The 26,127-nt window shown below is 38.3% G+C and overlaps 12 protein-coding genes across 12 annotated transcripts; 7 read left to right on the top strand and 5 right to left on the bottom strand.

The window, feature by feature from the left end:
* Window positions 1-791: 791 nt before the first annotated feature.
* RO3G_04178 (uncharacterized protein) lies at window positions 792-1,475 on the top strand (the record flags this gene model as incomplete). The annotated part of the gene is made up of 4 exons (XM_067658768.1): window positions 792-827; window positions 1,015-1,157; window positions 1,281-1,404; window positions 1,470-1,475. The coding sequence occupies 4 exons, from the start codon at window positions 792-794 to the stop codon at window positions 1,473-1,475; spliced, it is 309 nt and encodes a 102-aa protein (XP_067514869.1).
* Window positions 1,476-2,288: 813 nt separating this feature from the next.
* Window positions 2,289-3,761, top strand: RO3G_04177 (uncharacterized protein; the record flags this gene model as incomplete). The annotated part of the gene is made up of 4 exons (XM_067658767.1): window positions 2,289-2,447; window positions 2,508-2,699; window positions 2,751-3,533; window positions 3,588-3,761. 4 exons carry the CDS (start codon window positions 2,289-2,291, stop codon window positions 3,759-3,761), a joined length of 1,308 nt encoding a protein of 435 aa, XP_067514868.1.
* Window positions 3,762-5,878: 2,117 nt separating this feature from the next.
* Window positions 5,879-6,738, top strand: RO3G_04176 (uncharacterized protein; the record flags this gene model as incomplete). Its single annotated transcript, XM_067658766.1, has 4 exons — window positions 5,879-6,161; window positions 6,211-6,330; window positions 6,382-6,552; window positions 6,608-6,738. 4 exons carry the CDS (start codon window positions 5,879-5,881, stop codon window positions 6,736-6,738), a joined length of 705 nt encoding a protein of 234 aa, XP_067514867.1.
* A 1,858-nt stretch (window positions 6,739-8,596) lies between these two features.
* RO3G_04175 (uncharacterized protein) lies at window positions 8,597-12,111 on the top strand (the record flags this gene model as incomplete). Its single annotated transcript, XM_067658765.1, has 3 exons — window positions 8,597-8,794; window positions 8,844-9,116; window positions 9,169-12,111. The coding sequence occupies 3 exons, from the start codon at window positions 8,597-8,599 to the stop codon at window positions 12,109-12,111; spliced, it is 3,414 nt and encodes a 1,137-aa protein (XP_067514866.1).
* An 85-nt stretch (window positions 12,112-12,196) lies between these two features.
* Window positions 12,197-13,223, bottom strand: RO3G_04174 (uncharacterized protein; the record flags this gene model as incomplete). The annotated part of the gene is made up of 4 exons (XM_067658764.1): window positions 12,197-12,261; window positions 12,373-12,971; window positions 13,026-13,102; window positions 13,203-13,223. The coding sequence occupies 4 exons, from the start codon at window positions 13,221-13,223 to the stop codon at window positions 12,197-12,199; spliced, it is 762 nt and encodes a 253-aa protein (XP_067514865.1).
* Window positions 13,224-13,640: 417 nt separating this feature from the next.
* RO3G_04173 (uncharacterized protein) lies at window positions 13,641-14,145 on the top strand (the record flags this gene model as incomplete). Its single annotated transcript, XM_067658763.1, has 3 exons — window positions 13,641-13,678; window positions 13,720-13,985; window positions 14,027-14,145. 3 exons carry the CDS (start codon window positions 13,641-13,643, stop codon window positions 14,143-14,145), a joined length of 423 nt encoding a protein of 140 aa, XP_067514864.1.
* Window positions 14,146-14,361: 216 nt separating this feature from the next.
* On the top strand, window positions 14,362-16,713 carry RO3G_04172 (uncharacterized protein; the record flags this gene model as incomplete). Its single annotated transcript, XM_067658762.1, has 7 exons — window positions 14,362-14,781; window positions 14,834-14,971; window positions 15,018-15,647; window positions 15,707-15,838; window positions 15,889-16,136; window positions 16,182-16,359; window positions 16,408-16,713. 7 exons carry the CDS (start codon window positions 14,362-14,364, stop codon window positions 16,711-16,713), a joined length of 2,052 nt encoding a protein of 683 aa, XP_067514863.1.
* A 503-nt stretch (window positions 16,714-17,216) lies between these two features.
* Window positions 17,217-17,941, top strand: RO3G_04171 (uncharacterized protein; the record flags this gene model as incomplete). Its single annotated transcript, XM_067658761.1, has 4 exons — window positions 17,217-17,241; window positions 17,298-17,595; window positions 17,648-17,784; window positions 17,937-17,941. The coding sequence occupies 4 exons, from the start codon at window positions 17,217-17,219 to the stop codon at window positions 17,939-17,941; spliced, it is 465 nt and encodes a 154-aa protein (XP_067514862.1).
* Window positions 17,942-18,962: 1,021 nt separating this feature from the next.
* On the bottom strand, window positions 18,963-19,613 carry RO3G_04170 (60S ribosomal protein L10-A; the record flags this gene model as incomplete). Its single annotated transcript, XM_067658760.1, has 1 exon — window positions 18,963-19,613. One exon carries the CDS (start codon window positions 19,611-19,613, stop codon window positions 18,963-18,965), a length of 651 nt encoding a protein of 216 aa, XP_067514861.1.
* A 2,326-nt stretch (window positions 19,614-21,939) lies between these two features.
* Window positions 21,940-22,207, bottom strand: RO3G_04169 (uncharacterized protein; the record flags this gene model as incomplete). The annotated part of the gene is made up of 2 exons (XM_067658759.1): window positions 21,940-22,137; window positions 22,202-22,207. 2 exons carry the CDS (start codon window positions 22,205-22,207, stop codon window positions 21,940-21,942), a joined length of 204 nt encoding a protein of 67 aa, XP_067514860.1.
* A 297-nt stretch (window positions 22,208-22,504) lies between these two features.
* Window positions 22,505-23,024, bottom strand: RO3G_04168 (uncharacterized protein; the record flags this gene model as incomplete). The annotated part of the gene is made up of 3 exons (XM_067658758.1): window positions 22,505-22,591; window positions 22,755-22,857; window positions 22,936-23,024. The coding sequence occupies 3 exons, from the start codon at window positions 23,022-23,024 to the stop codon at window positions 22,505-22,507; spliced, it is 279 nt and encodes a 92-aa protein (XP_067514859.1).
* Window positions 23,025-25,719: 2,695 nt separating this feature from the next.
* RO3G_04167 (30S ribosomal protein S28e) lies at window positions 25,720-25,827 on the bottom strand (the record flags this gene model as incomplete). Its single annotated transcript, XM_067658757.1, has 1 exon — window positions 25,720-25,827. One exon carries the CDS (start codon window positions 25,825-25,827, stop codon window positions 25,720-25,722), a length of 108 nt encoding a protein of 35 aa, XP_067514858.1.
* Window positions 25,828-26,127: the final 300 nt, after the last annotated feature.

The following is a 26,127-nucleotide window of genomic DNA, read 5'->3' as shown; positions in this document are numbered from 1 at the left end:
TGTATGCATTTGTGTAAAGCATTTCTTTTTTTCCCTTTAAACATGTCAGATTCTACTTTTGAAGCACTTTCTAATATTCCCGGTCATATTTCTTCTTTTTCAGCTTCCCTTAAAGATGCAAGTGTCATTCAGGTAGATTGAAATCTTTAGCTAAACATAGCGATTAAATAGCTTTAAAAGTCAAATGGTACTTCAGAAGTAGACAGAGTAGCCAAAGTAGCTTACCATTTATTGACTAATGGTATATCTATTGCTAAATCAACCTCATCTATTCAGCAAGATAAACTTAAATGCATTACAGGTAATTAATACACAAGATAGTAATAGAAACTAAATAATTTTCAGTGACATTTCCTTCACAATACCATGCATTCACATTATCCAATGATACCATTTATGGAATTGAAAGAAAGACCACTTCACCTCAATAAAACTGTGTGATTGCGCATGTGTTAAAATACCGCTTACAATAATGATATCATACATTTGTACCTTTTTCTTTTCTTTATCATGTCAACATTAGAGACTTTTTCTAATCGATTCCTTCGTGTCGGCAGACATCCTTTTAAGTTGTGTGGAAATAAAGCTTGCTGTCATACTGATTCATCTCTTTATTCCCAATGCTGGCCACTGATCTTTCTCTTTTCAGCTTTAACAGACTATCCGATGCCTTTACCCAAAGACCGAAAACCAGGACAGCATAGGGATTGGGGATGGTTGCCTGTGATGATTGTGAGTGGTTTTATGGCATTTATTTATTATGGTTATTTGGATAGAATAGTACGTAAAGTATGTCTACATCTGTTGTCTTCTTTATAGCTCATGCTGTATAGTTGTATTACTCTGGAAATTAAATCAAAAGGCAGCAAGTGTTGGTTATCTTGTACCATTTCATGTACTCATTCTATTGTTTATCATCACGTATGCAAGAGTTGTTTCACAGCCTCCTGGATATGTAAAGGTATTATCCCATGCTTCCTTCATCTCTATAGACTCGCTGACGTTTGTTTCTAGGGTGGTTTGGCAGGACAAAGCACAATAGACCCACCAGACTGTATCCTTGGTGATCCAGTATGGTGCGAGAATTGTCAGTTGTGGAAACCAGATCGTGCTCATCACTGCCGTGCCTGTAATGCTTGTGTTTTAAGAATGGATCAGTAAAATAAAATAAAAAAATATTATCATCCTCCTTTGTTTACTTATATCTTTATAGTCATTGTCCTTGGTATAAGTTATATATAAAAAAAAAAGAACCGAATTATCTCTGAACATTCTGTTAGGATGAATGGTTGTATTGGTATTGCCAATTATCGCTTTTATATTCAACTCTTGTGTTATGTGAGCTTATTGGCTACTTGGATATTTGTTACTTGTTTAATCGCATTCATTCAATATCATGGCTTGGTAAACATAAAATGCTTCATACCATTCACTTACTTAAAATATACAGTCTACATTTGATAATATAGCATTAGCCATATTAATAATGCAAGTATCTAACTGTACTCCATCTATTATACACATATTGACAATCAAAACATGTTATTATAGTTCAGGTGTATTTACAGTAGTGATCGGTAGCTTTACTCTATCTCATCTATGGCTTGTATTGATTAACCGAACCACAATTGAAAACTCTCAATTTCAAAAATGGAATAAAAATAAAAAGAATGGATTGATAAAAGCATTTACAGAAAGTGGGAAAAATGTATTTAATCAAGGTTGGAAAGAGAATTGGAAAGAGACGATGGGCCAACGTCCATTGCTATGGTTTGGTAAATATCGATAAAGCTTGTTCTTCCTTTTGTAACATGTATAATAATTTATACTAGTGCCTCTTCAATCAAAAGAAATGAATGATGGAGTTCATTATGGAGTGAATAGAGAAGTATTAGAAGAATACCAAAATGAAGATCAATCTAGAAGAATGAATAAATAATAAGAATAATAGAATCCATTTCATACAAGTCCCTTCTTTTTTTTTAATAAGTAAAACCAGAAACCAATGTATTCACATTCTTTTGGGGATCATCAGAGTCACTATTACTCACATACAACTTTCTTTTGAGCAACCTGAAAAACTAAAGTTGTTTATGCAAAAACTACTATTTTTTTTTGGCTGTAAAAAAACATCGTCCCATAATCTTGTCATTGAATCATAATCCAATCAGATCAATGACTGATGACACAACATGTCATATCTTATTTGTCTATCGGAGTTTATAACTCTATAAAAATAGGCTTGTCAAAATGGGTCACATCAACTCTTTTTTCATCTCATTCATATTATGGCAGCAGAACAAGAAGCCACTCGTCCTCGTACTGGATCATTCACTCAAACTAAACCCAAGGTGCTTAGACCTTTCAATACAGCTGAAGTCAAGGTTTTATTATTAGAAAACGTGAATGTAACTGCTGTAGAAGCATTTAAAAAGCAAGGATATCAGGTTTGTTGGTTTTTTTTTTTGAACAGCAAGAATGAAATGGTAGACTAAACAAAGGAATAGGTCGAGACGTTTACCAAGGCTTTGGTTGGAGATGAACTCATTGAAAAAATTAAAGATGTTCATGTGATTGGTATTCGTAGCAAGACAAAACTGACAAAGGCCGTGTTAGACGAAGCCAAGAACTTGATGGCCATTGGATGTTTCTGTATCGGTACAAATCAAGTCGATCTTCAACATGCTGCCAAGAAAGGTGTAAAGTATTGACCTCTTTTTGCTCAACCTCTTACTCACCTCAATCTCTAGGTTGCTGTGTTCAACTCCCCCTTTAGTAACTCAAGATCCGTAGCCGAATTGGTCATTGGAGAAGTCATCACACTCGCCCGTCAATTAGGAGATCGTAATATTGAGATGCACCAAGGTGTTTGGAACAAGTTATCAAAGAATTGTTTTGAAATTCGACACAAGACCTTGGGTATTGTCGGATACGGACATATTGGTTCCCAACTCTCTGTGTTGGCTGAAGCCATGGGTATGACCGTGTACTTTTATGATGTCTTGCAAATCATGCCTCTCGGTCAAGCCAAATCGGTTGATTCCCTTGATGAACTCTTGGCCATTGCAGATTTCGTCTCACTTCACGTACCAGAGACAGAAGAGACAAAGAACATGATAGGTGAGCGTGAGTTGAACATGATGAAGCCCGGTTCCTACCTCTTGAACAATGCTCGTGGTACTGTCGTTCAAATCCCTGCCCTTGCCAAAGCCTTACACTCTGGTCATCTCGCAGGTGCTGCCATCGATGTTTACCCTAAAGAGCCTGCCGCAAACGGTCCCAATTTTAATGAATATCCCGACCTGTTGACCGCCAAGAACTTGATCATGACTCCTCATATTGGTGGATCGACTGAAGAAGCTCAAAGTATGATTGGTGTTGAGGTTTCGACTGCACTGATCAAGTTTATTAACGAAGGTGGTTCCCTGGGTGCTGTCAATTTCCCAGAGATCGATTTACGTGCCATCTCTCAAGATGATAAAGACACCGTTCGTGTTCTTTACATTCACCGCAATATCCCTGGTGTTCTTAAGGTAAATAAGCTCACTAACATCTATAGGAAACCTATATACTCATATGACACGTAGGCTATCAATGAAATCTTGGCTGATCATAACGTTGAAAAGCAATACTCTGATTCTAAAGGAGATGTTGCTTATGTGATGGCAGATATTTCAAACGTCACTCCAGAACATTTGGAATCTCTTTACAATGCTATCGTTGCTACGCCTGCCAATATTAAAACTCGTGTGCTTTACTAAGTACTATTTGTGTATAGGAAATAATTATAATAAAGACTAGATTTGTATACAGTATTCGATGCCAATCCGCATTTTTTTTTTTAAAAAAAACAAGCTGTAATCATTCAAACCCAGTAGATTAAGAGAAAGAAAGGGAACCTGCGGCTGTTTAAGAATTGCCTTTGCTTCTTGAAATATAAACAAAGGCCAAACAATTCTGAAAGAACACTAGCATACAAATCTACATGAACGCAGTGCTATCAGCAAACCAAAAAAAAAAAAAAAAAAAAAAAAAATAGCATCTTTTTTAGAACCAAGCGTGCTATTCAAAGAGATGCATCAGCAATGAAATAAGCTTGTGAGTGTTGGAGCTGGGAGCTCGGCTGATGTCTCGTAAGCAGTGTTGTCAAAGCAGATCAAGAGCGTGAAAAAAAAAAGTTTGTGAGAAGTTAGCTGTATTGACCTATGCAAAAGACCAAATATGAGTTTTAAATGTGCACAGAATGCATGTCGACAGTACGTTTTGAAGCGGGTTGTTTTTGTGATCACAACGGATAGAGACCAAAGGACATGCTATCAGCCATTCATCCATTTAGTTTGGGATTTGCAGTCACATGAGGGAATTTTGTCTACCTATCGAACCTAACACTGTAACTCGTTCAAAACAAAGGAACATATGCTTTCATAAATTCATTCGAGAGGGGCTTGAGCAACACGCTGACGTGTCTCAAAAGTTCAGCCCAACATTCCAGACTTGTCTTTTGGAAAAAGGTATACCTTGTACTTCATTTCGAAATAAACGTAAAACAATAAAAACAGGCTGGAATGGTAACTAAAGCTATGGCAAAAGTCAATTGTCCGATCAGGAAGACCTCTCAGCAGCAGCAACCTGTTGTACTATCCAATCTGCAACTTCTAAGGGAGAATTCTAAATGAATTCCGATTTGTTCTTGCTCAGCAAACAAATTGACGGACATGAGGCCGTCCATGGTAACACGAAAGCATCCTTATACCATCGGTAAAAAGAACAAATGAGGAAAGACCTGCGGCTCTGGTGACGAACATGAAAGGGAATACAAAAGGATTGAAAAGAAGGTGTTTGGATGCTTACCTTTTCTGTTGAAAATGATGTATGCCATGACCTAGTTTACTTGCAATGCTTTGATCACAGCCAAAATTGCCTAGTGTCTGTTTGAAAGACAGGCTATAGATCAAGCATGACAGTTGGATGGTCAAACTACAGTTGACATGATGCTTGGTTTAATCCTTTTGAAGCTTATGCGACGTATTTTTAAGCTATAGAAATAGCATGAACTCCACCGCGGCTCTATCTCTCGTTGCTACAGCGACCAGCAGCAGTGTTTAGATGTTTTGTGTACATGCTTTTTTCTTTCGACTCGCAATACTTTCTGAACCGGTCCTTGCATATCTCGAGCCCTACAAGGCTCAGATTGAAGACGGGTAGCTAATCATCCTTATATGGAGCAGGTTCCCTCCTTTTTTTCTGTCAGTCTATTGGCTTGCTGATTTGCTCGTCAGGAGATTGCTTTAAACGTTTTGAGAGTAAATTGCTTGGCACAATTAGCTTTTGTACTCAATTAGGCTCAGTGTGAAATTATTCAAATAACAAAGGTTTGTACAAACTGAGGCAGGGCATGTCTCTCGATTTCAGCTGAATTCGACTCAAGTTTGGATGCAGCCGTAGGGATTTTTCATGCCATCATTTATTTTCAGTGTAATCTTATCTCTTTCTGACAGCAAGTATAATAACATCATTCACAGATGAGAGGTGGATAAGCCATCTAAATTTAAAGGGGTAATGATACCACAGAGACGAATGCTGTAGCCTCTTTCTTTTCCATCAGGGCTTGAATTGAGTTTAATCAAACCGCAGTTGGTACTATAAGCACTAAAAGAAGCTTTTTTTTTTTCATATGCTGAAATTAAAAATAGAAACAATGCATCGGCATCGCTCCTAATTTAGAAATTTCATGTGGCAAAAAAAAAAAAAAAAAGGCAGTGATGTAAGCTTTAAACAAGCCAAGAAATAGGAGAGAAAGAACAGGTTCAAAGGAGAAGGGAAAGGTGAATATAAAAATAAACCTTCTTTTTTCTGTCTTTTTCTTTTTCCTACAAACATGCCATTTTGGTTTTATACGCCACTTTATCTTCACTGTCGATGGAAAACAAGAAAGTATCGGATGATCGGCAATCGATATCGACTGATTCGTCAAATCGGCCGAGGCTCGACTGGATTAGTCTATCTTGCTATCGACATCAAGACACACACTCGTTGTGCTATCAAAGAGATTTGTAAACAAAAGAATCGTCAGGAATCAAGCATCTTGAAAGAATTGGGACCACACAAGAATATCATTGGATTCATCGAAGTCATCGAGGACTCGGGTTCCATCTATTTGGGTAAATTATGCATGCATACGCCACCGTATCTTACTCATCGTCTGAATAGTGATGGAAATGGCAAAGAAAGGCGCCATTATGGATATTGTGCCTCATTCCCTGACACAACCTTATTCAGACCATCAGTGCAAGCATTTGTTTAAACAATTAGTCAATGCTGTTTATCATTGTAAGTAGTGCAAAAAATAAATAAATAAATAAAACTGACAGCATCGAGTAGTACATCAACGTGGTATTATTCACGGAGACATTAAGCCTGAAAATATCCTTTTAACCAATCATCAAACAGTCAGGTTAATCGATTTTGGTAATGCCAGTCGAATCTCAGACCTGACAGCCAAGATAACAACAGGGTCTCCTGCTTTTATGGCACCCGAGTTACTAAAGAAAGGTAAAGAAAGTAAAATGAGGGAAATGAGTTCTCCCTAACCGAGTTCTATTTATAGTACCCCACTCCCCTACTTCTTCTGATATTTGGGCTTTGGGTGTGACACTGTATTGTTTAGCTTATGGCCATTTACCTTTTGAAAAATCAAGCTTTATTCAATTATATCAAGACATCCTCACTAAGCCGTAATGTAGCCTTTCTATTTATGATTTAATCCAATCTAACTTGTCTATTTAGTGTACCTCACTCACAAACAATAAACCCTCAATTAAAAGATTTGATCAATCAATTATTAGAAAAAGATCCAAACAAACGAATTACACTAGACAAAGTCAAACATCATCCATGGTTAATGACACCTTAAGCATTTCATTCTTTCCTTATTTATTGTTCCCCTCTTTCTACTCTTACCATTGGTTGCTGTTATATATTTATGCTCTACTTTATGTATCCATTTCCTATGTACCCTTGTTTTTTTTTTTTTTGTATTTTAAGCGTGTACCATACCTTTTCACATGTATTATTCACTATGTAAATAATAATAAAAAAAATAAAAAAATGAAGCGATTGTGAATCTTGTTTTTATGTTTCAAAAAATACTATTGAAATCTTTCACAGCCTATCGTTACTGATGAACCACTTTAATTTACCAAAAAAAGTAATTATTCAAACCAAGATTTTCCCTCCTTCTCTCTTTCTTTTTTGGAGACGCTGATCAAAACAGGTGTAAAACCCGAGATGATTTCCAATCAAGATGACTTTAGTTTCACAAGGACAATCAAAGATCATTACACACATAAACCGAGAAAAAAAAAAAAAAGAGGTCACTGAAAAGCCCTTTAGAGACATCATTGTGGTACACTGAAAGAGTGAATAGAGTGAGTGGTGTGTATGACATAGGGATTCACCTGGTCTTGTTTGTACGTCATTGTTGTCTGTGAATTTTTTATTCTCTGTTGAATAGACAAAAGATGATTTCTTTGCAAAGACAGCAACAGGTGAGTTGAATAGAAATGATTGGACTAGAACATGCGTTATAAACCCTGAGTGATTTAAAGAATGAAGGGAGCAGTTGTCTAGAATGAATTTAATAAAACACGGCAAGTTCCTTTCTTGGATTCATGAAACTATTCATAAAGAACCTGTCTGTTTCAACCAAAAGAAAATCATCTGCTTTATCAAAACAAGTTTCAAGAACAAACAATAAGGTCAAAAGACCATCTAAAAAGAAGACAACAAATTGTTGTTTACCTGGTTTGCACTCAAACATGACTTGTAAAAAAGCCCCCTCCTTTTTTTTATTATTATTATTATTCAAATGATCATCTTTCTCACAACCAAAAACAGGTTAAAGATAGATGAATGACAAAGATGGTATGCATACAAAAAAAAAGTTGATAACCAAACAAAAATAAACACTTTTTTTTATTTGAATCCATCTGACACACTTTGTCTTATCTACTGCCTTGTTTTTTTTAGGATAAAAAATACCTGGTGTGTTTGAGAAAGTTGTGTTGATAAATAAATCGCTCATTTTTTTGATTGGCGTTTATTTTGATGTGAGGCTAAAAAGCTATTGGCTTGATCTGTAAAGAATAAGAAAGTGTAGTGTAACGTTACATGATACTCGCTCTGGGTTGATTTTACATTTCTTTTTCTTTGTACAAGAGTTCAAACGAGAGAGAGAGAGACATGGAAAGAGGGGATGAATTGATATTGAATAAAAATAAGAGGAAAAGGGGGAAAGACTGATGGGTCATTTAACCTAAAAAGTGGCGTAAATCAAGAAAAGTAATTCAAGGTACACTGTCTTCCTTGCATTGTATGACAATCCTTTTTTTGATTCAAAAAAAAAAAAAAAAACAAAAAAAAAAAAGTCGCAAAAAGGACTCATTTCTAATAAGCCAAATACAAGAATAAAATTTAATTTGATCTCCTCTTTCTTTATTGGTCCTTTGTTGATCAACGTGTCAAGAGTGTATATAAATTCCTTTATTTTTTTTTCTCTCTCTTTTTCTTTCTCTTTCTTTCTCGTTCATACTTTCTCATGGATCCTGAAAAGGCAGAAGAAAGGACGACGGTGATCACGGTAGAAGATGCCAAGATCAAGTTTGCAAAGGTGTATCGACCAGAGCGAACAAAGACAATTCAAACGATCGACACAACTGCTTCTAGTAAAAGACCTTCGATCAGTGCTCCTAAACGTCCTGGAAAGAAAAAGGACACGAAAAAGAATGTGGACATTGTAAGACAAGCTTGTTTGGCTTATTCCTTGACTGATCCTCTTTCTTTAGACTGAACATTTACTCTCTCCAGAAGAATGTGCGTCCAAGTACAATACGCACATTGACATCAAAAAGGCTTCTGATTCAAAAGGTCTCACAAGTCAGCAGGCTGCAAACATCTTGACCGAGACAGGTCCGAACGTACTCACACCTCCTAAAAAGAGACATCCGATCCTTAAATACTTTGATTGTGTCGTGAAGCTATTCAATCTCTTGCTGATCGTCGCCGGTATACTGGATTATATCTTGCTCGCCATTAATTATAAAGAAAACTTTGCCAACGTAAGCAGCAGGTGTCTCAAACTATCCCCTCTCACTCACTTTCTTTCTGTAGACTTATCTGGGTGCCATCTTGATCGGTGTCGCCTTACTGAACGCATTTATCGAATTCTATCAAGAACAGAAATCACAAGCCCTCTTGGATTCCTTTCTGGACATGGTTCCTGCCAAATGCATGGTGATTCGTGATGGCAAAGTACAGCAGACGGAAGCCGTGAATCTGGTGGTGGGTGACGTTGTGTTGGTCCGGATGGGTGACAAGGTACCTGCGGATCTCTTCCTCTTCCAAGGCTCGGATCTCAAGGTCGACAATTCTCCTTTGACAGGTGAATCGGATCCTCAGGAACGTGGGCCGTTCAACAGCCAGCAGAATGTGTTTGAAGCCGAAAACATCCTGTTCAGTGGTACCCTGGCCGTCTCGGGTGAAGCCTATGGGATCGTGGTGCGCACGGGCGACAGCACCGTCTTGGGTCAGATCGCCGGGTTGACAGCGGGTGAAGCCAAGGAAGAATCACCACTATCAAAGGAAATTGCGAGATTTGTAAAGATCATTGCGTCCATCGCGCTCATCACAGCCGTCGTCTTCTTTGGTATCGGTTTCCCAGTCAATAACAACAATGTCTCGCTCACCTTGAATTTTGCCATCTCGGTCTTTGTCGCTTGGGTGCCAGAAGGTCTGCCGGCGACAGTCACCATCCTGCTCACCATCTCTGCCAAACGAATGGCGGCCCGTCAAGTGCTCGTCAAGGATCTTCAGGGAGTGGAAACGTTGGGGGCCATCACCTTGTTGGCCACGGACAAGACCGGTACCTTGACACGTAACCAGATGACTGTCACCTATGTCTGGTCCTGTCTTCAGATGAGAAACATCCTGGACAAGCATCAGGCCCTGTCCGAAAAGCTCTCTTCTCTGCCTGGTCTCCAGCAGATCCTCAACATATGTACCTTAAACTCGCGAGCCAAATTCGATCGCGTCGATCTCCCCGTCTCTCAACGTCAGATCCTCGGTGACGCAACCGAGACCGGTCTGGTTCGATTCGCAGGTGAACAGCTCGGATCCCGATTTGACAGCCTGCCAGACCAATATCCCAAGCTGTTTGAGATCCCTTTCAATTCGGACAACAAGTGGGCCATGACAATCCACCGGATGGAACACGAACGAGGTGACCTGACGCTCTATGTGAAGGGAGCGCCTGAACGTGTGTTGGCCCTGTGTGATGCCATCCTGACCGACACCGGTGCGGTTCCGCTCAGTCAAGAACACCGTGATGCATTCACCGAGACCTATACTTTCATGGCCGGTCAAGGCCACCGTGTCTTGGCCTTTGCTCAAGTCTTGCTCGATCGATCCGACTATCCTGCTGATTTTGTTTTTGACAAGGCGGCCAAGAATTATCCCATGTCCGGCATGACCTTTGTCGGCCTGGTGTCGCTCGAAGATCCCCCGAAACACGGTGTGCGTGAAGCGGTCGGTCAGTGTCGTGCGGCGGGTATCAAGGTCATGATGGTCACCGGAGATCATCCGCTGACGGCCGAGGCGATCGGTCGCAAGATCAACTTGATGGTGGGCGAGACGCGTGAGATGGTCGCGAAGCGAACACAGAGAACGATTGAAGAAGTCTCTGAGGACGAATACAACTCGATCGTCATCCACGGCGACACGATCGACAGCCTGACCGAATACGACTGGGACACGATCTTTTCAAAGGACGAAATCATCTTTGCCCGTACGTCGCCCAAACACAAGTTGGAAATCGTCAAGCATGCTCAATCCATGCGTCATATCGTCGGTGTCACAGGTGATGGTGTCAATGACGCGCCTGCGCTCAAGAAGGCCGATCTGGGTATTGCCATGAACATCTCTGGTTCAGATGTCTCCAAGGATGCGGCTGCCATGATCTTGCTCGACGATAACTTTGCGTCCATCATTCACGGCATCGAAGAAGGCCGTCTGATCTTTGTGAATCTCAAGAAATCCATCATGTACACCATCACCCACTCCATGCCCGAAGTCATTCCAAACCTGCTCTACATCATCGTACCCATCCCACTTCCCTTCTCCGCCATCTTGATCCTCGTCGTCGATCTCGGTTTCGAACTCTTTGCGGCCCTGACGTTTGCCTGGGATGTGCCAGAGACCAAGGAAGGCCTGATGAAATTACCGCCTCGTAAACCGGTCAATCCGGCCTCGATCGATCGTCACCGTCGTGCTCTGATCCGCCGCGAGCGTTATGTTCAACTGGATGACGAGACAGGTGAAGAGATCCGTCCGGGCTTTTTCCGTCGGTTCTACAACACCTTGCACGAGTGGACTTCGGCTGATTACTGGAAAGAGAAATTTGAAAAGACAGAGGATGAGGTCCTGGTCGATTTCCCCCTCCTGTCCTGGTCCTACCTCGAGATTGGTATCATCGAGGCCATCGGTAGCTTGGTCTCTTACTTTGTCGTTCTCTGGTATCACGGCATCACTCCCTATGATGCAAGAATCATGCAACGCGGTGCTTCTGCTCCTACCAATTACTTTTCCAATGGACCTCTTTATGCAGTCGATTATGTCACTGCGACCGGAAAGGTCTTGGACGCAGCGGCTCAAAAGATGGCTTTGGGTCAAGCTCAATCGATCATTTATTGGGGTGTGATGATCATGCAGATGTTTAACATGTTTGCTTGCAAGACTCGATTCTCTATGCCTCTCGGTCGATACATGTTTTCTAATCTCTGGACATTTGCCGGTATCCTGGGTGGTGCCTCCTTGGCAACCTTGATTGTCTATTGTCCTCCCTTCAATATTCCTTTTGGTACAGAATATCATTTGCTTCCCCTCTGGTGGCTTATCCCCTTTGGATTTGGTTTAATCATCATTGCTTATGCCTGTTTACGTATCAAGATCAGGCAAAGGTGGAACCCGGTGCTTTTCAACCCTACCATTCAAGGATTGCGTATGCATCCTACCATCTTTACTGTTGCCACAACAGAATCATCTCATCCAATGGCATAGAAACACTTGTATTTTTTATTATTAGACTTTTGAAATAAAGACATTTATTATTTGCTTTCGCTCACAATATCAATAAACGCGTCAATCACGAGCTGTGGACATTTCTCTCGAATGACCTGGAGAGGATGCATGGATCGAATGCCATCGTTCCTAACATAAACAGTGTGAATAACAATCAGGTCATTTAACAAATACCTTACCATTTTAGTAAACAAAACAACGGACTTCCTTCCACTTCTCTACCAATATATTCAATCTTACTTGCCATCTTTTGCCAATCTTCTCTATCGGAACCAAATGTTTCATCAAATATGATATCCTCCTCTTTTCTTTCTTCTTCTTCTTCACTACTACTACTACTACTACTCTTCCCACTATTTTCAGGGCTGTATTGACTACTTGCACTTGAATTACCACCATTGATAAATAATCTAATCTTTTTAGGCCTCACAGGCACTTCCTCTTCTTCTTCTTCCTCCTCTAATTGAGCCACTTCTGTACAAGTCACTTCATTTCTAGCACGTTTTGTTTCTCTCAACAGATCCGTCTCATCCAATACTCTCTTTTCTGGTGATCCCATCCTCTCTTTTACTGTCACATCGATCTGAGATGTGGTCTCTATCTCGTCTTGGACAGCAGTATCCTCCAAAGGAGCCTCTGTGGCCTCCTCTGTTGGTTCTGTTGTTAGAACGGTAGTATCATGATCTACATCTGACATATTCTCAATCACCCTCGGCTTCTTTGCTTCCTCTCTGCCTTTTGACTTTTGTGAAGGCAGTGTCAATTTTTTCCAAGTGATTTTATCAGGATGATTGTCAGGTATCGCATCCCAATAAGCTTCAATCAAATCAACTGCGAATCTATACAAAACGTTAAACAAACAAAAAAAAGAGAGAGAAAGAGATGGATCTTACACATTCTTTGCTTTTTCCCAAGTATTATCTTCTTCATCGTAATTAAGCCATTTGATCAAATATTTGATTGACAATTTCTTTTTTTTAATAATGTCAGCTTTCAATAACTTGTATCTTTTCAATAATTCCTACTTTTTTATTATCTTTTAAAATCTTGTGATCTACAATTCTTTCTACTTCATATTCTTCAGAAGACATTTTGTAAATGTTTATAGTAAATTAAAAAAAAAAAAAAAAAAAACAAAACAAGAACAAAAAAAAAAAAACAATTTTTATTTTCCACCTTTTTTTTTTTCTCTCTCCTTCAATTTTTTTTTTTTATTTCTATGCAACTAGAACATCCAAAAGAGCAGCGGTCTTCATTAGGTATTAGTAAAGCACTTGAGCAAGAAGCCAGGTTATTTGAAGAAAGAAATAAAAGAGATAGTTTTACAGATGCCACGTTTAAAAAAGTACCAAGTCAAGGAGCCAGTCTTTGGACTTGGACAAGGTTTGTTGTTTCTCTTTATTATAATAAAGTACACACATCCTACCCCCTCCCCCTTTCTTTCTATATAAAAAAGTGATAAACAAGCGAATCATTCTTTTTTTTATTCCTACTAGTTGACTGTGAACATGTTTGGATTTATCACAGGATGGCATTGGTATAACAGGTAAGCGAGAGTGAACCAGATGGATGACTAACAACAAACAGAATTGATGACACCATCATTTTGGGTGCCTTACCAACACCATCACAAATGAAAAGATTACATCAAAAAGAAAGAGTTCAAGTGGTCGTGAATTTGTGTCAAGAATTTCCTGGTTATGAAAAAATATACAAGGAATTAAAGATTGAACAAATCAGATTAGAGACCCCTGATTTTTGTGTTCCTACGCTGGATGCGATTGAAAGAGGCATCAAGAAGATATTAGAAGTTAAGGAGAAGGGGAATGTTTCAATTTATTTACATTGCAAAGGTAATTTAAATATCATCATTTCTATTACTTATGAATGTCAGCTGGTAAAGGGAGAAGTGCAGCTATTGCATTATGTTATTTATTAACGATTTATGAATTGGATTTAATCCAAGCACAAAAAGAACTTTTGAAAAAGAGACCACAGGTAAGATCGCATTGAAAACAATCCAAACACTGACAATCGAAAAGATCGACAAGGATTTATATGCAAATGAAGAAATAAGATTATTTTATAAAAACCTTTTAGCAAAACTTGAATCTAAACAATGGGTCCGACGCTCTTTTACTGCATAACAAACTAATTTATTAATTAAATAAGCCTTTCTTACCTTTTTCTTTTTTTTTTTTTCCCTCTCTTTTTTCTTTTTAAAAAAAAATGACTCATCCCGACCGATCCGCTCACGACTTGAACGTGCCCATTCAACATTCGGGTCGGTGGTTTCAAGATAACCTTGGACGAACATTACTTTTACGTGGCATCAATGTCTGTGGTTCCTCCAAACTGCCCACACGTCCTTACCCAGGTTCAACTCATCTTTATGATGACATCTTATTTTGGGATCATCGTAACGTCAGTTTTGTCAATCGACCCTTTCCACTCGAAGACGCTCACGAACATTTCAGTCGGTTGAGTGCCTGGGGTTTGACCTTGATTCGATTGCTGGTGCCTTGGGAGAGTATAGAGCATGAAGGACCTGGATGTTATGATGAAGAGTATATTGATTACCTAAGACAGCTGATAGAAATGATGCCCAGATATGGAATCAAATGTATCATCGATCCTCATCAAGACACTGTAAGTTATCCTATTTCTTAATGCATACATATTCAATCCAACTGTCTGCAAGTGGTCTAGGTTCTCGGGTGGATCAGGTGCGCCTGGCTGGACCTTTGAAGTTGCTGGTCTAAATATAAAGCACTTTAAAGAAACAGGGGCTGCCTATGTGCATAACACGAATGCTGTACCTGGTGATCCACTGCCCATGGTAACTTCACCTTACTTTCCTTCTTTTTTCTCATTCGCTTGTCTAGGTTTGGCCGACGAACTATACTAAGCTAGCTTCATGTACCATGTTTACCCTCTTCTTTGCCGGTGATACCTTTGCCCCTCACCGCACCTATCAATCTCAATCGATCCAACAATTCCTCAACCATCACTTTATCGAAGCCTACCGACACCTCGCCGAACGACTCTCTGACCTTGAGGCCGTCCTGGCCTTTGAGTTCATGAACGAACCTCATCCGGGTTATATTGGCCTCGATCACCTCGACAGCTTTGATCCGATCATGAACCTTCTCTTTGGTGATTCACCCACTCCACTTCAATCCTTTGCCCTGGGTGATGGTATCCCTCAGACGGTCGATGTCTATATCAAATCATGGCCATTTCCCACCAAGAAGTCGCATGATCGGGTGATCAACGCCAGTCAGACCTCGGCCTGGTTCAGTGGCTGTGTCTGGAAAGAACATGGCGTGTGGACCGTGGACGATCAGGGCGTGCCTCGTTTGGTCAACACACATTATTTTTCAAAACATCCCAAGACGGGCGAGAAGATTTCGTTCTATGAGGATTTCTATAAACCTTTGGTCAATCGATATGTGGCAGCTATCCAGAGTGTCAAGAAGGAATATTATTGTCTGGTGGAACCTTTGGCGAATGAAGTAAATCCCTAAAAAAAAACAAAAATTGAAATGTGTTGTGTTGATCAGTGACTCTTTAGAAACCACCTGTTTATAACGAACACGATCATCATCATAACGTCATCTTTTCTCCTCACTGGTATGATCTCGACAGTGTGTTTTACAAGAAATTTAATGCGAGAATGACACACGATGTTCAGTGTCTCCAAAGGGTGAGTGGTTCCCAACAGGGCGGATCTAAGCTAACATCCTTTGTGTCTAGGGTGGTAATGTGTTTAGTGCTACTTATTTCGGAAAGAGGGGTGCCAAAAAGAATTATCGAGGACAGATCAAGAATATAAAAGAAGATGGACTGTTGAATATGGGAGAAAAACCTTGTATAATGGGTGAGGTAGGTATCCCGATGGATTTGAATAATAAAATGGCTTTTGAAGATGATAATTATGAAAATCATGTTCATTTTATGGATGCTATTATCTATGCACTCGAAACAAACCTCATCAGTTTCACGTAAGTCACTGTGATCATCTCGGGCCTTGTATTCACCTTGAATAGATTATGGAATTATGATGTTTTTAATGATCATGAATATGGTGATCACTGGAATGGTGAAAACTTTTCTATTTATTCTGTCAAAAAGTCTGAAGAAGACTATATGAGACATGATGATGGCAACAGTAAGCTGTCAAAGAAACATTTGTATGATGGTGGAAGAGTACTTGAGGCTGTTTTGGTAATAAAAATCATCCGTCTCTTGCTGTCTAATCACCCCTTTCTATAGCGCCCTTATGCAGCCAAAGTTGCTGGCACACCTGTTTCTGCTGAATTCAACATAGACACATTACAATATACCTTTTCTTTTATTCCTGATTGTAAAGGCAGTACGACCACAGAAATATTTGTACCTTATTTCCACTATGGCAACAAGACCATCAAGACAGACGTCAGCTTTGGTCGCTGCTCATATATAGAAGAGTTTCAAACGCTCTATCATCAATATGAGCTGAATGATCCACTCCCGAAATTAGTCACTATCACCATGGGTATCCTCACCACTGAATCGGCCAATTCATGCAGTGTCATGTAAAACTCAGTTTTGTCTTCTCCCTGAAAATTTAAAAGTCAGACAAATAAATAAAACACAAGGCGGTGACAACCACCCGCTTTTTTTTTCTTTTCTTTTTGTCTAGGATGAGTAAGGTAAAGAAAGTGAGATGAAAAAAAGAGATGATGAGCTAAGATGGATTCTATCAAGAAGGGACCTTATATATCTCCTTCTACTGGAGCTAGAAAATTAGGTGGTTTATCTAGCACAACACGATCACCCAATGTGAGCAACGTATTCTCACACGTCAGACCTCCAACGACCCCACTACCCTTTCAGCATCGGTTGAGAAGAATGAAACTATCAGACGAAGAAGAGGAAGAAGAACAGGATGAAACCGTTTATAGTATCTCAGAATCATTTAAACGATATGATTTAATGACAGAATTGTAAGCAAAAGTTCTAAAAACACCTCGTCCAACGTTCACACTCCTTTTAGTATCAACCTAAAGAACCCGAATCACTGTCCACTAGGAGTTTATGTGATGCCTTCATCTGAGAATTTATATGGTAAACTTTGCTTGCTTTGATCGCATGCGTCATTAATATATCCTGCTTTCTGGTAGTTTGGTATGGTGTGATCTTTGTGCACCAAGGATATTATAGTTCAGGCACATTTAAATTCAGATTGGCGATACCAGAGAGTTACCCAGAATACCCACCCGCAGTGACGTTTATGAGTGACATGTTTCATCCTTTGGTCGACGGAGGAGGTAACCTGTCGATCACTCAACAGTTTCCTACTTGGAGACCTTATGAAGACTACATCTTTCACATCTTGCATTATATAAAGAACATATTTAAAAAGAATATTTTGGATCGATTGATTGATAAGCACTGCTTTAACAAGGAAGCCTATCGATTGTAATTTAACTCGTATGAGGGGATGAATCATACCACTGACGACCTTCATTAGGTATAGAACGGATATCAAAGTGTTTAGTAAATTGGCACAACAATGCTCTCAATTGTCAATTACAGAATCCTATCTGTTTGATCATTTTCCAGATGATAACTTGATTCGATTTTCACCCATGAGTGAATCCAAGTTTGGTAAGCACCCTATGGATTGCAAGCGGCTTCTCTACTGACATGTTTATCACAGATGAAATATGGTCGCATATCGTAAAACAATAAAAAAAATCCTTCTTTTTCCAAACGTCCTCTCTTTCAAGAAGACCATTCAAATTCCATTGTCTTTACAGGTTGAGATAAATGAACATCTTTAACGGATGATGTATCGTTCTTTCTCTTTTTATTTATTAGCTCTCCTTTTATGCATTCAATCATGGTAGCTAGTAATGATGGTAAGGAACATGATGAGGAGGAAGTGGAGGAGGAGGCATGACTGCAGTTGCACAGGGATCCATCTTGGCCTGTTGAGGCCACTCATACACCATTTCCTCTTTTCGACGAGGCTTTATCCACGTAGCGCAGAATCCCAGCAGGATCCATCCTGCACATAACGCGGCCGTACCGATCCAGGCACCATCCCACAAAAGACATCTTTTGGGTTCCCTCCGCGAGAAATAAAAAATCAGATCAAAGAATGATATTGAATGTGATTTTACCTTTGATAGAGTAAAGGATAAGTTGCGTCTGTGTCTTGATTCAGCAAGTGGCAAAACGTAATCAAGCCTCGGCTGGGTCTTTTGAATTCAACGATTCCGTTCGTCCAAGGTTCTTGGCCACTGAAAAAGGTGATGGATAGCATGGTAAAGATAGAAAGGATGATGTTGATCATACTCAGGCATCGATCGCCTCGCAAGATATGACCTCGTCGACAACAGGTGGCATGCATACAAATCGCCATGGCGCTCAGTAAAGAGACACCGAGTGAAATGTACCATGTTAAATACTACAGTTTCGGTCTATAAAAATTTCTTTTTGGTAATCTTTCGTATTTACCTGCCAGTGACCTGCACTGAACCACCCTGGGATCTTTGTCTATTGTTCATCCAGTTAAACATGATTTGCTAGATGATACTTTCTATACCCTTTCTTGATATTTTGAAAATAAAAAACATTGCATGAAATGAAATACAAAGCCAATTAAACTCAAGATTAAAACAGAATAACGTAAAGCATTTATAAACATTAAAGGTGCCATAGAGGAAAGAAATACATGAAGGATGAATAGGAGAAAGAGAAAAAAAAAATAAGTCTCCTTTTTTTTTCCCTTTCATTCCTTTAAGAGATAACTGCATACACAAAAAAAATCGTAATTTTATTTAAGCCTTAACAGCTTCCTTGAAGTAGTTGGCAAGGCTACCCTTTTGAGGGACAAACTTGACATAACAACCATCGGGCTTGACGAGACCCTTGGAACGAGCTTCAACATAGTCGGCACGGTCCAAAGGAGTGAAACCCCACTTCTTGGAGATAATGATCTTTTGTTGACCAGGGAACTTGTACTTACAACGTCTCAAGGCTTCAATAACAACAGCCTTGTTGGAGTCCTTGGAACGAACAGAGAAAATGATTTGACCAATGTTGACACGAGCGACCAAACCGTTGGGCTTACCGAAAGCACCACGCATACCGGTTTGCAATCTATCGGCACCAGCACAAGACAACATCTTGTTGATACGAGTGACGTGGTAGGGGTGGACACGGATACGCATGTGGAAGGAATCCTTACCAGAGGTCTTGGCCATGTACTTGTTGGCACAGATACGACCGGCTTCAAGAGCTTCGGCAGAGAGTTGTTCGTATTCGTTGGAGACCAAGTGAATACAGAGAGGGAAATCGTCAACGGATGCCTTCTTACGACCCAAATCGTAGATTCTCAACTTGGCATCGGGGACACCACGACAGTATCTGGACTTGGGGTAAGGCTTGTTCTTACAGTAACGATAACAACGAGCAGGACGACGACCCATTTTTAATTACTAAGAAAAAAAAAGCGTTTAGTTGAGAGTTCAAAGACAACTTTATCCTCCAAAAGTAAAGAAAGTGGTTGGTTGGTAGATGGAGACGGTTGCTTAATAATCGACATGCTGTATTAGTCATCAGTCTTTTGTCTTTTTCTTCTTTTAATTCCACATGCTGCTTTCTGTTCAAGAGAATATAATCTCTTTTTTTTTACTTTATACTTTCTTCACTTTGGATAGATAGATAGATGGATGGATGTTTGTATGTTTACCTTTGTTGTCAAAGGAGGGAGGAAAGGAATTGGAGAGGGCAGAAATAATAGATAATTAAAGAAGGACAGATGGCGGAATTTTAATTTTTACTATAAAAAGTACGGACCGGACATGTTGTGTTGTGTGAAACTGACTGCATATAATTTTAATTCTTGGAAGACATAATGGATAAAGTGATTAAATCCAAGTTCTCTGATTCAGTTTGTCAAAGGCTTGCAATTTGTATCGAGAGTATTTGATTTAAGGAATTTACAAAAAAAAATCAAATAATAGATTGGAAATAACATGTCTTTTTGATTTGTAAAGGCTATAAGACTTTCCTTTTGTACATGTGCATGATGTAATCTATTTAAGCTCTTTAGTATATTAGTAAAGATAGTCAGGTTTTGATAATTGAATCATTTCAGTAATTTTCAATGTTTATCAGGAAAGACAAAGCTCTTGTAGTTTTTAAAAATAAAAGAATACATGATTATAGGCAAGACATACGTTATGATCAACTGTGATTGTTTGGTTCCTGCTTCTTTCATGATTTCATTCGTTTTGCACTCTTCAAAAAAAAGTGATGATTTCAAGGTTATCTAATAGAATCCCCGCATCCAATCTTAACTTGGCGATACTCGCTTTTATGGTCGGTAAATGAAGCTGCATGATAGTTGCTGGCATAACTTTTTTTTTTTTTTTTTTTTTTTGTGAATATATTAAAAAATTAAATGAGGAATGTAACCCCTAGATTGAATTAAAACTATAAAATATTAAAGTATTATTCAATTCACTTGTTTGCTAGAAATTTGCTTAGCTACTCAGACAAAGCATTTTCTTACATGTCAGATCTAACCACATAAGAATCTCTAAACCATATATTGTAACAGTCACAATACCTTTCGATTTAAAAGTTAAATTTCTCTTAATGGAAGCCTTTCTTGTTCCTTTCCTTTTTGTTAAGTAGTTGCTTCATTTGAGTCAGATGCTTCACCAGAAAGTAAGCCTTCCGATACTGGTGCGTTGATTGCTTCTTTACCATTCCTGTTTTACTGTGCTCAGATATGAAGTATCACGTCTTATTTGGCAACAAACAAGCTTTCAATGCCTCTTTAGACGTATGGAAAACAGCAGGAGCATGTCTCTTATTAACATGAGTTTAAAGTTTGATCCAACTGGTAATATTGGAATACCAAGTGTCAAATCCCATTTCGTCTGCATACTGGGATACTGGCCAAAGGTTTATTAGCATATTCAAGAGCGCTTCTTTGAATCAAACTTCTACAGTTTTTTGCTGTAACTGTCTTTACCGCTTCTTCTATTCTATCAGCAATCATTTCATTCTTTGCAAGTGGAGTTTTGTGTACTACTGACTTAATTTTTGCTCAACGTTCTTCGATAGGATTCAACATTGGCGAGCAAGGAGGTAAAAATAAAGCATAATGTCCGCTATCTCTAATTGCTTTCAGGACTTCTGGTGTTTTGTGAATAGCCGCGTTGTCCATAACAATGTACATATTCTTCAATCCAAGCTTATTCAAAACAGAAACAATTTCTTTTACAAACAATATGAAGTGCGGTGAATTTATTCCATGAGATAAACCTCTTTTTGTATCAATAGCAGTTTTTTTTTTTTCTTTTTTTTTTTTTTGCATGAATAAAATTTTTCGACTGCGCACTAACCAAATTTGCTTTGCACACATAAAAAATAAAGATTGTATTACCCCTGGATCTCTTATTGCACAACTTTACAATCTTTTATGAAGGCTCTTTGTTTGAACATGTTTGTATCTTTGTAATAATGTCTATTTGGAGAACCTTTAATCGTCCTGTCACCATTCAGATTCAAACATCAGTTGTCCTTGTAGTTGGAGTATATTTTTCTCTTTTGATATTACTTCTAGTCACAGACAGAAAACTGTTCGATTGGAGTAAGCTTAAGAGAGTATATTGGAAGATATGTGCGAATCCATTCCCATGGCTAACAATTAGCTTCGCAATCCGATCCGAAATGTTATCCATAATAAGATATTTTATATGATAAATAAAACATTAAAAGCATACATTATAATACATCAATTTAGTCTGAAGGAGTGTAAAACGGCCCCATATCAGCCATACCAGTACTATCTTCCTCGTGTACCAGCTTTAGAATCAAAGGATTCACAAGCTTGTTCAAGGTTGGGAAGGGGCAGTAGGTGTAGCGCCATTTTGGCATCTCCTGCAGGTGCTCTTCTTTAAGGACTGCAATTGTGCTTACAGTCTTCTTCAACAACGCCTATATTATAATGACATAAAGATTAGTTTTTTATCATATTTGACATTTCGATGATTATGATTACCCTCATATTCCAAAAAAAACTGGACACTACGAGGGAGGAACTTCAAACGATCCTCAAACAATGGACTGATGTCGAGGAACTCCTCTCTCCACAACTCGAAGTAGCCTTCTTCACAAAAAGAAATACTCCACAGATGCAACTTTGTACCTACGGGTTGTGAATGTTAAAATTAACAGTATAAATATTATCTAATTATATATATTCAAGATAAGCTTGTATAAATACCTGCAGCATGTAAAAAAAAGACTTTCAAAGTCTTAAATGTGTCAGCTGAGGTGAAATAAAACTCATCAGCAATCGTCTTCAAAATTGCCAACGAACCAAACATTCCTTTATGGTGATCAAAGTTAATTTTGACCTTGTCCTTGTTATTAAAAGAGCCAGAAGTTTCTAAAAGTAATATTTCGATCTCTTTCATTTTAAAGAGCTTAATGATTCCGTCTGCCTTATACTGGCTTTTATCATCCACTTATAGCCCCAACTCTTTCAACTGCTTGCTCATCGATTTCAAGATGGCTTCATCCACTTTGAGTTCCGCACCGCATTGACTCACTGTCACCCCATTAGCGACTGCTTCTAGGAATGGGTAGATCAAAAGCGAGTTAAACGTAGCTTCTCCATCATAGCTACTTTGAGCTGCTGAGTAGCTTCTTAAACTAAAAAAATAAATAAAATGGAATTGTAAATTACTTCAACCAGATTAGGAATTTGATAACATATATTGATTTTCTTACAATCCACGAAAAATTTCCTGCAAAAACTCGAAATCTTCCTCTTGCTCTTCGCTGTTCTCTGGCAAGGCTTTTAATGCTTTTTTAAACATTTTAATATCAACCTGTAAGTACTGTTAGTGTCAAATTGTGTTTTAGTTTTGCATGTTCGAAATTTTTGATTTTACGCTTTCTATGACTTGTAAGAAACCTTTTGCTGAGATTTAGCATAGTTAGAACCAGCAGATGAGGTGCCGGAGATCTTATCCCTCTTCTCTTTTTTGATCCTTCAAATGGCCGCTAGAACTTTTTTTCGCGTCATGCATATCTACTTTTTGTACCTTGATTAGCAACTAATGGCCTAAAGGTCGATTGCATTAACCTTTTAAATAAAAACATAAATTTTCGACTGAGGTGCCGGAGATCGAATGTTCATTGTTTAGCTGCAACATGTACTTATCGATCTCTCCCTGTGTTTGAGTCTAGATTCTCTTCACCCAATTGCAAAACAAGATACAAGTTCTATATTCAAACAAATAGTGTCCTCGTTGCGAAACCATATTGAGCGTCCTTATATTGATTATTCGACCACAGGCACTTTACAGGCAAGTGTGTCCAGGGTGTCTAGAATGAACGGCGCATATTTGATTGATATTTTGAACTGCAGAGACAACTATACTGGCCAACAGAGTGTGATATTACTCAACAACAATTTAATACTCATGAGCGTATCCCTTTGAATGACGGACCCCACCGTTATCTTGAAGTTTACAGCTCTAAACAACATTCTAGTTATGATGTTGTCAACAATAGTTTGATTTTCCTAATGCTAAATTACCAGTTTTTCCTTGCTGCCCTTCAGGGCTTGGCTAAAATTGTTACTCTTAGACTGAATAGATTGCCCCTTTTGCCTAAGGCCGAAGGTTTGACTGGATTAAAAAGAGCCACGCAGTATTTGATGTTATCATGGATTTGGGAATTAATGCAGCATCTGTTAAACATTGAAAAAAGCTAAAATCCTCCTTTTATAAATATTCAAAAAGAAAGTATGCATCCGAGAATCAAAATTTCAGGACTTAATCCTCCAGATTAATTAGTATTGACAGTTGCTAATTTGTATATTATGTTTAGTTTCGCTATACGGTGAAGTGATAGCAAAAACCAATTAATAGAAGACTGTAAGAGACTATTAATGTACAATAACACTAGTTCTTGACTTCAATTGCTTGAACATGCAAAAATAATATGTTCGGCAGCCAAAATTAAATTTAGCGGGAAGAAAGCCTTTTTATTACATTACAACAATAGATACTTTGAAATAACATATTAATATAAGGTAACTGGGGGAAATGTACAATTATAAAGAGTATTATGGTGATTTTGATAAATAAAGTAAATGTTGTATCAATTGAGTATCCGTTTTCATATTGATTATTTTGGTGTTCTTTTCTTGTTTAGTGTGCTGGCACATTGGGTGAACAATGCGTCCAGAGATCGTCTTGTTGATGTATCCTATGAGGGGAGAAAATAATAAGGAAAATAATGTCGGCCAATTGTGATTTCCATTCATTCAATTCTCGATGCGGTGAAGCTGATTATTTTCCTTTCCTCTTATTTTCTTTACATTTTCTTTAATAACGTCTGTTAGAGTTATCCAACCACACCGAAAAGCATACCATTAGAATCGCCATGAAAAGGAGCATCGTTTGAACACAAAATAAGTTTTAAAAATCAAAAAGGAATCAAAGGCGACTCCCGGCCAAAATACGTCTTCGACAGTATGAATCTAGCGAGGTTTTTCATGCTTACCTGGTGTTGCTACTGTCATAAAGAAGGACACACAAAGCATGAATGCCATGAATCCAAGCGAGCATTATTTGTTATTCTTGTCATCGGAATGGACATCGATCGTTTGAATGTCTACGTAGAAATAGTAAATGTTGAGCAATGCAAAAAATAGTAAAATCTGAAAGTGTGGTTGAAATTGTCTTTTGAATCATATCCATTTCAAAATCGACACTGTTTGGCAATATATTTTCTATGTCAGGTACATAAATAATATAAATTTGCATTTCAAAATTGTATCTGACCAATTGGTTATCATCATATCAGCGATCTTCCGCATATAAAGATAGACAAAGTTCTTGAATAGGTAAACAGGATGGAATGATTATCTCATACATGTGAATTAAGATACTTTAAGTCAAACATAATGACAAGCAGTTCTCATTTAATGACAAGTTAGTTTTGTTTATATTTGGATAATGCCCTGATCATAAAAAATACATAGCACCTTTCATTACCTAAAGTACTATACTGATTCTATACTGGATACATTCGTAATGACAGGGGAAGATTCATAAGTACAGAACACATTATATTTAGGGATTTTCTTCTATCGCTTTTAACCAGCTTTTATAAGAAATTTACTCATCTTATTGGTCATATAACTTTTAACACGAAATTTAATAATACATTGCTTTGTATGAACAAATAACAAAAACTGAACCATTGTTCCTTTCTCAGTGGGCATATTCAAGTACTAAGCATTTCAGCAACATCATAGTTGCCAAGAAGCTGCTCACAGACTCCTCAACGTACGCAAATGTGCAGGATGACAAGCTAATCATAATTTACTTTTAAAGCACTGATTTTTGAAACCGTTCTCTATGTTTGACATGACACATGCTACTCCTCGTCCATTATCACATATTCCTTCAATAAAAATAGCTCAAGCTTCGATATCAATCCTCCTTTTGAAAGACAAGTTGTTTAGTATAAAGGTGATGTATTAACGTTTTATTTTGATTAACGGAGACGACGAGCTTCACGTTCGGATTCCAAAAGACAGAGAATATCGTTTTCACGAACAGGACCCTTGACGTTACGAATGATGGAACGGTTGGTATCGTCCATGAATTCAACACGAACTTGAGTAACACCACCACGAGAACCGGTACGGCCGAGAACCTTTGTAACTCTAGCAAGCTTAACAGGAGTTTTTGTGTCCTATTCAATCACTGTCAATAATCCAGAAAAAACTATGCATTCCATAAAAAAGGAGGAAGGAAGATAATGAATTGCATTGTGAAAACATGTCAGCATGTCTAATGGTGTATTCATTGCAGCTATAGTAAGACGATTTGTTGTTTATAATTTCAATTAAAAAGTTTAAATGAATCCACATGGTTGCAAGATCTTTTGTATTGTTCAATC

The sequence above is a fragment of the Rhizopus delemar genome, genomic scaffold, assembly GCF_000149305.1.
Source record: "Rhizopus delemar RA 99-880 supercont3.2 genomic scaffold, whole genome shotgun sequence".
In the NCBI taxonomy this organism is placed as follows: domain Eukaryota; kingdom Fungi; phylum Mucoromycota; class Mucoromycetes; order Mucorales; family Rhizopodaceae; genus Rhizopus; species Rhizopus delemar.
This window is presented reverse-complemented; position numbering and strand designations above follow the sequence as displayed.